Consider the following 12,701-nt stretch of genomic DNA (forward strand, 5'->3'; position numbering starts at 1 on the left):
CTTAGTCTGCTACGGTCGGTGCCTTCCCGAAGCAACCTGCAGTCAATGCTCGAGTCTCCAGTCTGTCCTCGTTACTACGAGTGGATTTAAGTTTTTTTCCTGTTTTGTTTTCGTCTTGAGTTTTACTGGAATAAAGACTCTGTTTTCGCTAAGTCGCTTTTGGGTCCTCATTCACCTGCATAACAGTCTGGTGCTTGGGCTTTCTGGCTGAGGCAGCCAGGGTACTGTGACAACCAATGGCTGCTGGGGGGTAAATGTGGATCAGGTTTCTGCCTGACTGATACAGTATGGCCCTCAGAGAGGTAGACTTGGTGACATCACTGGGCCCTAGGGTCTGAGAGAGGACAAGATGAGCAGAGCTAATGTGGACTGGGCCACATCCAATAATCAATGGCGTGACTGCTCCGCCTTGCAGCATTTCTCTGGTGACTATCTATCACTATCAAGTTAAATGTCTTTGCTTTAGCCTTTTAACAACAAAAGATTTAAATGGCACAAAAACACTAATATCAATATTTTTTTATTGTGTTTTTCCTACATTTTCTGCAGGTAGAAGCAACTCTGAAGCAAGATTTTACATAATCAAAATTGCTCCCTATACCACCTTTCAAACATTCCTCTATCTGCCTTGTACCACCAAGCAAGTAATCTACCTTATCAATGTTATAATCTCAACCCATCCTGTGTGTGTCTCATGTCTAGCGGATGGGGGAAACTGTTGTGTAAGGCTGAAACTCCCTTGGCCCAACCAGGTTGGACTAGAGCATGTATTTCCAATCTGGGGTAAGCGCAATGCTTGTTAGGGTTACGCCAAATAAAAATGTGAGATATATATATATATATAACAGTCCATTTATATTTTCCAATGGTGCTATACATTTGGGTGAGTTTTTTCCCCCCTCCCCTGAGTAGCCTCCTTTCACTGCCCAAAATAAAATGTAACAATCTAATGTTCAGTGAAATAACAACAATGTCAGATACAGGTAGCCTAGGCAAATAATTAACATCCAATCACATTAACCGTTACTCTGTCGCGGGAATTCCACGAACCGTCCGTATGTAGCCAAACGTAGCTGCTGCTCATGTTGGTATCTGTACTGATGGAGCAAAAGCCATGACAAGGAGACATAGTGGAGTGGAAACGCGAATGCAAGCAGTTGCCCCCGAAGCCACTTGGGTACACTGCAGCATCCACGGAGAGGCTCTTGCTGTCAAAGCCTGACAGCTTGAAAGACGTTATCATTGTTAAAGCAAGGCCCCTGAACTCTCATGTATTTTCTGCATTATGCAATGATAGGGGCAGCAACCATGTAACGCTTTTACAACATACAGAAGTGAGCTGGTTATCAAGGGGCAAAGTATTGACACAGTTGTTTGAATTGAGAGATGAGCTTAAAGTTTTAACTGACCATCAATTTTACTTGTCTGACCGCTTGCATGATGACGAGACTCTCACACAACTGGCCTGTCTGGGTGATGTTTCTTCTCACCTGAGTGATCTGAATCTAGGACTCTCCGTAACTATATTCAATGTGCGGGAGAAATTTGAGGCTAGGATTAAGAAGTTGGAGCTCTTCTCTGTCTGCATTAACAAGGACAACACAGGTCTTTCCATCTATCATTGTATGATTTTTTTGTGTGCAAATGAACTCAAGCTTACGGGCAATATCAAATGCGATTTAGCGAAGCACCGGAGTGAGTTGTGTGCGCAATTACGCAGGTACTTTCCCGAAACCCGATGACACCAACAACTGGATTCGTTATCCCTTTCATGCCCTGCCTTTAGTCCACTTACCGATATCTGAACGAGAACCTCATCGAAATCGCAACAAGAGGTTCTGTGAAAATGTAATTTAATCAGAAGCCACTGCCAGATTTCTGAATTGGGCTGCGGTCAGAGTATCCTGCCTTGGCAAATCGCACTGTTAAGACACTGATGCCCTTTGCAACCACGTACCTATGAGAGAGTGGATTCTCGGCCCTCACTAGCATGAAAACTAAATACAGGCACAGACTAGGTGTGGAAAACTGTTGTGAAATTGTTAAAACATTTGATTTGAAATAATTTAAGACTGAGACTCTCCAATACAACCCAACATTGCAGAGTTATGTGCATCCTTTCAAGCACACCCTTCTCATTAACCTGTGGAGATTTATTCACAATTTGCGATGAACAAATATAGTTTTATATGTAAGATGGTTAAATAAAAGAGCAAAATTATTTATTATTATTATTTGTGCCCTGGTCCTATAAGAGCTCTGTGTCACTTCCCATGAGCTGGGTTGTGACAAAAACTCACACTCATTCTTATGTTTAATAAATGGATTGCATAGTGTGTGTGGCAGCTTTAAATGATGAAAAAACATTTGAGAGTGCGCTGACCCTGGTGATAGAGGGGGTGGAGGTTGAATGTTTGAAGGGGACCGGGACCATAAAAAGTTTGGGAACCACTGGACTAGAGAACTGAGTGTCCAGCCAACACTAGGCCAACTACAACAGCAAGGCCAAAAAGGTCTTCTCAACTCTTACCAAGAAACTCCAGAACAAAATGAGCCCCGGCACAACAACACCATGACATCACATCCTTCTGTAGCTGAGTAGAGGATTCCACCTATGCTATTCCCTCCCAGCTCTGCAATACAGATGGATAGTGTTTCTGATTTGATGGAATGTATAATGGTGGTTAAAGGGAATGGTAACTGAGTGTTGGACCGTTATTACCCCTGATACCACTAGGCCTACATCTCAGTGTTTAAGGGTCCCCAGATGGAGACATTCTTTGTGAACTGTAATGGACTGCAATGGTGTGAGATGTTCCATCTCTTTTGCAAGCTCTCATTAAGGTGTGGGCCTATTTATTGAATACTAGTATTACGTTATTCATATTTATCTACAATGTGTGTAATTCAGCACCAGTGTCCATGTTATTTCTTCAGGACATTCCTAGGTGCTTCCTACTGTAACCCAGTCCTGGAATTCCCACTGACACCAGGACCAGGGGTCAATATCCATAGGCATTGGGGAACTCAGATTCCCTGGTCAAAGAAATGTATACCAACCTTCCCCCAGATGGACCACAACAGATTGTTACTATACATTACTGTATCACCTAATGCATGTGCATGCACGGCTTCTCAGGGAAATACATGGGCAAAAGTATATGGACACCTGCTCATCGAACATCTCATTCCAAAATCATGGGCATTAATATGGAGTTGGTCCCCCATTTGCTGATATAACAGCTTCAACTCTCAAGACTTTCCACTAGATGTTGGAACATTGAATGGAAGCTAGTCCTCACAGCAGACATAAGAGCATTAGTCATGTCGGGCACGGATGTTGGGCGATTAGGCCTGGCTCGTAGTCGGCGTTCCAATTCATCCCAAAGGTGATGGGGTTGAGGTCAGAGCTCTGTGCAGGCCAGTCAAGTTCTTCCACACCAATCTCGACAAACCATTTTTGTATGGACCTCGCTTTGTGCAAGGTGGCATTGTCATGCTGAAACAGGAAAGGGCCTTCCCCAAACTGTTACCACAAAGTTGGAAGCACAGAATTGTATACAATGTCATTGTATGCTTAGCGTTAATATTTCCCTTCACTGGAACTAAGGGGCCTAGCCCGAACCATGAAAAACAGCCCCAGACCATTATTCCTCCAACCAAACTTTACAGTTGGCACTATACATTGGTGCAGGTAACGTTCTCCTGGCATCAGCCAAACCTAGATTTGTCCGTCGGACTGCCAGATGGTGAAGCGTGATTCATCACTACAGAGAACACATTTCCACTGCTCCAGAGTCCAATGGCGGCGAGCTTTTCACCACTCCAGCAGACGCTTGGCAACAATGTTTTCCATGTAGATCACGTCACCATAATGCAAGAGTTCTTTGAAAACAAACAAACAACTTTTTCTAGATTCAAATACAGTGGGGAGAACAAGTATTTGACACACTGCCGATTTTGCAGGTTTTCCTACTTACAAAGCATGTAGAGGTCTGTAATGTTTATCATAGGTACACTTCAACTGTGAGACGGAATCTAAAAAAAAAATCCAGAAAATCACATTGTATGATTATTAAGTAATTAATTTGCATTTTATTGCATGACATAAGTATTTGATACATCAGAAATGTAGAACTTAATATTTCGTACAGAAACCTTTGTTTGCGATTACAGAGATCATACGTTTCCTGTAGTTCTTGACCAGGTTTGCACACACTGCAGCAGGGATTTTGGCCCACTCCTCCATACAGACTTTCTCCAGAACCTTCAGGTTTCGGGGCTGTCCCTGGGCAATACAGACTTTCAGCTCCCTCCAAAGATTTTCTATTCCAGGCCTAATCGCCCAACATCCGTGCCCGACTGGCTAGGCCACTCCAGGACCTTGAGATGCTTCTTACGGAACCACACCTTAGTTACCCTGGCTGTGTGTTTCGGGTCGTTGTCATGCTGGAAGACCCAGCCACGACCCATCTTCAATGCTCTTACTGAGGGAAGGAGGTTGTTGGCCAAGGTCTCTCAATACATGGCCCCATCCATCCTCCCCTCAATACGGTGAAGTCGTCCTGTCCCCTTTGCAGAAAAGCATCCCCAAAGAATGATGTTTCCACCTCCACGCTTCACAGCTGGGATGGTGTTCTTGTGGTTGTACTCATCCTTCTTCCTCCAAACACAGCGAGTGGAGTTTAGACCAAAAAGCTCTATTTTTGTCTTATCAGACCACATGACCTCCCATTCCTCCTCTGGATCCTCCAGATGGTCATTGGCAGACTTCAGATGGGCCTGGACATGCGCTGGCTTGAGCAGGGGGACCTTGCGTGTGCTGCAGGATTTTAATCCATGACGGTGTAGTGTGTTACTAATGGTTTTCTTTGAGACTGCGGTCCCAGCTCTCTTCAGGTCATTGACCAGGTCCTGCCGTGTAGTTCTGGGCTGATCCCTCACCTTCCTCATGATCATTGATGCCCCACGAGGTGAGATCTTGCATGGAGCCCCAGACCGAGGGTGATTGACCGTCATTTTGAACTTATTCCATTTTCTAATAGTTGCACCAACAGTTGTTGCCTTCTCACCAAGCTGCTTGCCTATTGTCCTGTAGCCCATCCCAGCCTTGTGCAGGTCTACAATTTTATCCCTGATGTCCTTACACAGCTCTCTGGTCTTGGCCATTGTGGATAGGTTGGAGTCTGTTTGATTGAGTGTGTGGACAGGTGTCTTTTATACAGGTAACGAGTTCAAACAGGTGCAGTTAATACAGGTAATGAGTGGAGAACAAGAGGGCTTCTTATAGAAAAACTAACAGGTCTGTGAGAGCCAGAATTCTTACTGGTTGGTAGGTGATCAAATACTTGTTTAATGTAATAAAATGCAAATTAATTACTTAAAAATCATACAATGTGATTTTCTGGATTTTTGTTTTAGAATCCATCTCTCACAGTTGAAGTGTACCTATGATAAAAAAATTAGACCTCTACATGCTTTGTAAGTAGGAAAACCTGCTAAATCGGCAGTGTATCAAATACTTGTTCTCCCCACTGTATGTGTTTTTTGTGTGTTTTTTTTAGGGAGAAAATAGGGGAGGGAGAGCCTTACCTCTGATTTGCTCTCCGGTCATCATCACACCCTAATTCCTGCAAGAGAAAGACAGAAATGTTACATACACTGTAGGCCTACTAGAAACCGTTCCATCAAGGCTGTGCTGACAGTACAGTAGGATGCATTGCGCAACAGCAGCACATGACCCGTATGCCCTGCTATGTCCTTCCATGCTCCCCTTGCTACCATACCTAATCACAATGTCACAATACAATGACTCAGAAGATTCCCATTGACTGGTGGAGACAGAGATTCCTTTCCTTTAGAGTTATGGGTATATAGACCATCACTAAGTGATGCTCTTGATCTACATGGGACAAGTAACTAAATATAGGCTAGACATTGGGCCTTCTGTACCAGTAGCAATGCTGTAGCTCCCTGAGGGCAGAGTGGTTGAGGTTGTTTGTTGCATTAGGAGATCTGAATAAAACTCTCTCTGCGTTTCATGACATGTTACAGTGTCGAAAAGAGCACATAGGCCTAGACTGCGCTTGATCTGTGGATCTGATGTCAAAGAGGCTATTTAATAGCACAACTCAAACTAACTCAGTCACTAGTAGCAATTGTAATCTAGATACTTTCAGATATAAAAGAGAAGTATACAGACGTATGTACCGTAGGTAACCAACTCTGTATAAAATCATTTCTGCAGCAGTATCTTTAATGATGTAATTAGTATGACATCATTTCTGCAGCACACAGCCATGTGTGTGTGTGTGTGTGTGTGTGTGTGTGTGTGTGTGTGTGTGTGTGTGTGTGTGTGTGTGTGTGTGTGTGTGTGTGTGTGTGTGTGTGTGTGTGTGTGTGTGTGTGCGCCTGCCTCCATAGAATTCAAGCCATGATGGATTATTTTGCTTTTGAAAGTCTTCATGTGCTTTATTAGGAAGATCAGAGTGATGTACCAGTGTTTAAACTGAATTTATGGGACATGAAGGAGATGCTTTACGTTAGGTTTTAAAACGTGTAATACACTTTAATACAGTGTATCAGCGCTCTCTACTGGCCATACCATGTCACTATCTATGATCTCATATGTTTTGAAATATAAGCTCACACCTGCCACAGTAGTATTTTGACAGTGATTGAAACGAGCAGGTACCAACAGCAACATCCCTGACTCAGTAGTGATGTAATGGTGTACATAACTAGGCAAGTAGCTGCACAATACTGATGAATCTCACTCTATAGTCTATTCCATATGCAAGCTGAAGCAAGGAATTTAAGCAAATGTCATGACTTAAAAATCTAAGCAAAATCCTGAGATAATGCTTTCATTAATTACCTTGCTGTATAAACGCATATTTGTCTTTAAACCACAAAAACTGAAGGCAGAAATAAAATGCTGCCACATGCAATTAATGCATTGTTCTGGTAACTAATCACCGGCTCAGATTTTGTTTAGAAGCTAATAGCGCGGGGCTGGACTACTTCACCATTCTAAACGGATGGATTCCATAAAGTCTATTAAATTATGTCCATACAAAACAGTCTTGCCGTGTTAGATATAATATGTCACTAAATTGCAAAAAAATATATATTGACAACTGAAAGCGTCCTCTGCAATGCTGGGCCTAGTGGATGAGGGACGTGAGCATCGGGCACATCCCCGGCGTTTCCTTCACGGCGCTGCCTACGTAGCGAACAACTCCCGCAGTTTCACTTACCTCCCCCGCGTTGGTGCTGGCGGTGGATGCTGCGCTTGGGGTGGGAGAGCGCTGTAGGGTTACCAGAGCCATGGCTGGCTACTCTTACGGAGAGGAGGAGACGTTTGAATGGGGGGAAGGTAGGCGCGTTGCTCTGGGCCAAGATGCGCCTAGATTGACCCTGTGTAGCACAGGAGAACACGCTCAGGATCGCATTAAATCTTTCTTGCCTCTGATTTCACCATCCTGATAAACCCATCACCAGCTTCTGACTCGCCCATCCTTCACAGTTCGTTTTAGAATAGTCATTTGTAAATAGTTGTAAAGGCAAGTATGCAATTTTGTCCATCTGTGTCATATACCATTTATCGTGCAGACAAACAAAATACATCGCAGCCAGGTTGCATGCAGAGCATAAATGACAAGCGATTCTGTTCTGACACTTTGCCGGATGCTATGATTGGCTGCTTCGGTTTGCGTGCGCGCTATCATTGGGCCAATGTCGTCAAGGTGACACTGGCCAGACTAGAGACTACTACACTCAACGGAAACCAAAGGCTACTTATTATGAAATGTCTTCATGGGAATATTATTTGCAAACCGATTTAAGCAAGGAACATTAGTAGACACATTTTAGAACTCATATTGCGCCTTCACAGATATGCACCCATTGTATTGCTATAATGAAGATGATGTGGAGGAATTCATTATCGCCATCTACATTCTCTTAATTAAGTTATTATTATCTAAATAATTATTGAAAAATATATTGAATGTCCTTTTGTGTAGAATCCATGGGACATGACTTGAAAAGACTGAAGAGGGAATAATCAAGTTGCATCCATTTCTCTCAACACCCTATTGTCTTCATCAGCTGTTATAGGTTGATCCATAGCTGGCATGTGTTGGTGAAACCTGAGCCACTTGACGTCTTTTCCTGACCTGCTGTGATTTGACTAGTCTCCTGCAGGCCCAGGCCTGTGGTATCAATGGGCAACAGCACATCTACTCATAAAGACACACTCAACATATCAGCAAAACACAAGCTTCCATTCCATTGAATTACTTTTAGGAGGTGGTCCACAGTAGTCGTCTAACGTCAAGTAGTTGCATTCCAGGTTGCATTTTGGCTCAATCTTGGCAGCTTGTGTGATGACTGGATGTACAAAACATTTACATTAAGTCAAAGGTTCTAGAAGAGCAACTAGAAGAGCGTTCTTTTGCAGGACTGTTTTACATGTTTGATTGTTAGGGCGGTGCAGGAGTTTCTGCTTATGACTATCAAAAGGGAAGTTTCAACATTTTAAAGAGTAGCATGCAGACCATCTATCACTCACCACTACATGCATCTCCTGCCTGGAATAGCTCAGTGGTCATGAGGACCAGGCCGTAGTAGGAGGCATTAGCAAACCTGAGGCAGAAACCATACAAACACAGAGATCATATGAAGGGCCCAACTCTAAGTTTCCATGGTTTTCAATTTCAAAACTGTGAGGAGAGGATTACTGGTTGAATCGAGATGGTGAGCTAATGAGATACCAGAATAATGAGAGCAAAATAGACCTACCATATAAACCACAGGAGAATAGTTATTCTGCGATAATGAGGAGTTAAGAGATCTTGGATCCTACCACGATCCTCCTGCCTCGCAAATATGGAAAATGCACACACGCAAGCAAGTGTTGTGAATACACAAAAACAGTTATAAGCTAAGCAAGATGATCTCAGATTAATACTTCCAACATGAATGCACACACACACACACCACACCAATTATACAGTCTCACCTGTTTATTGGCAATAAGTTCACCATGGGGCATGGTTTTCCTGTTGTCAGCAACGGTGCGTCTTAACGATTTCATTGCAATTTCCCGAAAGCACATGGAAGCGGGCACTCTTGGGCAGCCACAGTATCACACACAGACATGAATACAGACATTTACACATGCATATACTGAAACACACTTCATCCACTACCTATTTGTTCAGTAACATGCACCTCAGTGATGCATTTCAACCATTTTGTTTCAGAACCATAGATACGGCAGGTCTAGAGTGTAACAATACTTACAAAACGGAAGGTAACAAAGCTCAGCAGGGGTGCTGTAGACAGGCCAAGCAGCCAGGCCAGCCAATGGTAGGCATGATCCAGATGGCCAGAAGGACCTCGAACAGTGCCAAGGGCCCGGAATATCTGAATCAAGAAAAGTGTTGATTGTCTTACTATGAGATAAAACAATCGCAATCGTACAAATATGATAAAGGACATTGGGCATGAAGTACCTCAATCAGCATAATGCAGGTGGTCCTTGACTTCATCATGAGGATCTCTGAGTACAGCGTCACTCTGAAAGAAAAGGTCAATTAATGAATCTATAAATCTGACTTTTAACCCTGATGCAGAGCACAACTGTAGGGAATAACATTAGGACTGCATAGAACATTAGCTGTTATACCGGCAATGGGAGGCCTGGTATTGGTAAAAAAGAATCAGTTACATTCAATTTTTTTTTACTACTTTAACAGTCAGCATTTTAATAACAAAAGGCTGTGTATTTTCTGGTTCAGAATAATTGAGTCTGGAACCAGTTCTATAACTGACACAGGACTATAAATACACTTGTTTTGTTCCTGGTTGGAGCGTTATTGTTGCTCTGCTATCATCACAGATTTAACTGTCCCAAGAGAGAATGTGGATGTGCTACAATAACAGTGTGTTATGTTAATTCAGCCTGATCAGCTCCACTGCACATAACCACATAGGAAAGCTTGGGGTTCAACCCAGGAAAGCTCTGGGTTCAAGGCAGCAGAACTAACGCAGGTGAATTCATGTAGCAGGTTAGGAGAATTAGGTTAATGTTAGGGTTAGGCTTAGCTACAATGCTACAGTATTATATTATTATATTAACAGTTTGTCAACAACTGTTGTCCCCGGCGCGACCACTAGATAGAGCTGTTGTAATTTAACCACAATCTAACCACATCTCACCACATCGGTAGAAACGGAAACAAATCATCTGCCACAAATCATCATTATCATAACCAACGGAGGCTGCTTTTTATTTATTTTTATTTAACCTTTATTTAACTAGACAAGTCAGTTAAGAATAAATTCTTATTTACAATGATGGCCTACACCGGCCAAACTCGGACGACGCGGGGCCAATTGTGCGCCGCCCTATGGGACTCCCAATCACGGCCGGTTGTAATACAGCCTGGATTCGAACCAAGGGGTCTGTAGTGACACTTCGAGCACTGAGGTGCCAACACGTGTTGTTGAGTTGGTTAAATCTGCTGGGGCATCTTGTATCTCAAATGACAGTCATCCAATAGGAATAAAGCCTGCAGGGAAGGAGAGGGAGGAGTTACATCTATTGTAAACAACTTTTTGGGAGAGGGAAGAACAAGAATGTAAAAGACAATTAACTTAAAACCATTGGCCTCATACTGCCTAATTGTACCATTGTCATTATTATGCATTGTTTACATACAGATTATACACTGCTCAAAAAAATAAAAGGAACACTAAAATAACATCCTAGATATGAATGAATGAAATATTCTTATTAAATACTTTTCTTTACATAGTTGAATGTGCTGACAACAAAATTACACAAAAATTATCAATGGAAATTAAATTTATCAACCCATGGAGGTCTGGATTTCGAGTCACACTCAAAATTAAAGTGGAAACCACACTACAGGCTGATCCAACGTTGATGTAATGTCCTTAAAACAAGTCAAAATGAGGCTCAGTAGTGTGTGTGGCCTCCACGTGCCTGTATGACCTCCCTACAACGCCTGGGCATGCTCCTGATGACGTGGCGGATGGTCTCCTGAGGGATCTCCTCCCAAACCTGGACTAAAGCATCCGCCAACTCCTGGACAGTCTGTGGAGCAACGTGGCGTTGGTGGATGGAGCGAGACATGATGTCCCAGATGTGCTCAATTGGATTCAGGTCTGGGGAACGGGCAGGCCAGTCCATAGCATCAATGCCTTCCTCTTGCAGGAACTGCTGACACACTCCAGCCACATGAGGTCTAGCATTGTCTTGCATTAGAAGGAACCCAGGGCCAACCGCACCAGCATATGGTCTCACAAGGGGTCTGAGGAGCTCATCTCGGTACCTAATGGCAGTCAGGCTACCTCTGGCGAGCACATGGAGGGCTGTGCGGCCCACCAAAGAAATGCCACCCCACACCATGACTGACCCACCGCCAAACCGGTCATGCTGGAGGATGTTGCAGGCAGCAGTACGTTCTCCACGGCGTCTCCAGACTGTCACATGTGCTCAGTGTGAAGCTGCTTTCATCAGTGAAGAGCACAAGGCGCCAGTCGCGAATTTGCCAATCTTGGTGTTCTCTGGCAAATACCAAACGTCCTGCACGGTGTTGGGCTGTAAGCACAACCCCCACCTGTGGACGTCGGGCCCTCATACCACCCTCATGGAGTCTGTTTCTGACCGTTTGCAGACAGACACATGCACATTTGTGGCCTGCTGGAGGTCATTTTGCAGGGCTCTGGCAGTGCTCCTCCTTGCACAAAGGCGGAGTTAGCGGTCCTGCTGCTGGGTTGTTGCCCTCCTACGGCCTCCTCCACGTCTCCTGATGTACTGGCCTGTCTCCTGGTAGTGCCTCCATGCTCTGGACACTACGCTGACAGACACAGCAAACCTTCTTACCACAGCTCACATTGATGTTCCATCCTGGTTGAGCTGCACTACCTGAGCCACTTGTGTGGGTTGTAGACTCCGTCTCATGCTACCACTAGAGCGAAAGCACCGCCAGCATTCAAAAGTGACCAAAACATCAGCCAGGAAGCATAGGAACTAAGAAGTGGTCTGTGGTCCCCACCTGCAGAACCACTCCTTTATTGGGGGTGTCTTGCTAATTGCCTATAATTTCCACCTGTTGTCTATTCCATTTGCACAACAGCATGTGAAATTTATTGTCAATCAGTGTTGCTTCCTAAGTGGACAGTTTGATTTCACAGAAGTGTGATTGACTTGGAGTTACATTGTGTTGTTTAAGTGTTCCCTTTATTTTTTTGAGCAGTGTATATTCAATGTGCTGGACACATTTGAGGCTAGGATTACACCTTTTACAAATGGTACTTAGGATATGTACAGTACAGAGGAGGCTGGTGAGGGGAGGACGGCTCATAATAATGGCTGGAATGGAGTCAATGGAATTGAATGGTATCAAACATGGAAATGTGCTGGGTGTGTTTGATACTGTCCCAATTATTCCAATCCTTTCCAGCCTATTACTATGAGCCCATCCTCTGATTTAAAGTGCCACCAGTCACCACTGGTACAGTACGGCTATGAGTAAAAACACTTTGTTGTAATACCGTAGACTGACAGTAAACGGTGCTCTTGTGTCACATGTTTAATTCTAGTTCAGCAGCACGGTGTGCATTGTGTGAATAAGACAATAACACTGAAAAACCTGCAATAAATC

General features: G+C 43.7%; 1 protein-coding gene across 2 annotated transcripts in view; it reads right to left on the bottom strand.

The window, feature by feature from the left end:
• LOC123998707 (protein phosphatase Slingshot homolog 1-like) overlaps positions 1 to 7,662 on the bottom strand; it is a 42,423-nt gene extending 34,761 nt beyond the window's left edge. Inside the window, exons 1-3 of one of the 2 annotated variants that reach the window (XM_046303799.1) lie at positions 7,601 to 7,662; positions 7,260 to 7,419; positions 5,593 to 5,630 (exon numbers count right to left, since the gene is read on the bottom strand). In XM_046303799.1, the coding sequence (XP_046159755.1) occupies positions 5,593 to 5,630; positions 7,260 to 7,331 (110 nt within the window). In that variant the 5' untranslated portion in view covers positions 7,332 to 7,419; positions 7,601 to 7,662. Of the gene's footprint in view, positions 1 to 5,592; positions 5,631 to 7,259 lie in introns of both variants that reach the window. The other variant, XM_046303798.1, reaches the window with a different exon arrangement.
• Between the last annotated feature and the right edge of the window lie 5,039 nt (positions 7,663 to 12,701).

Source organism: Oncorhynchus gorbuscha, linkage group LG16 (assembly GCF_021184085.1).
Source record: "Oncorhynchus gorbuscha isolate QuinsamMale2020 ecotype Even-year linkage group LG16, OgorEven_v1.0, whole genome shotgun sequence".
Taxonomy (NCBI): domain Eukaryota; kingdom Metazoa; phylum Chordata; class Actinopteri; order Salmoniformes; family Salmonidae; genus Oncorhynchus; species Oncorhynchus gorbuscha.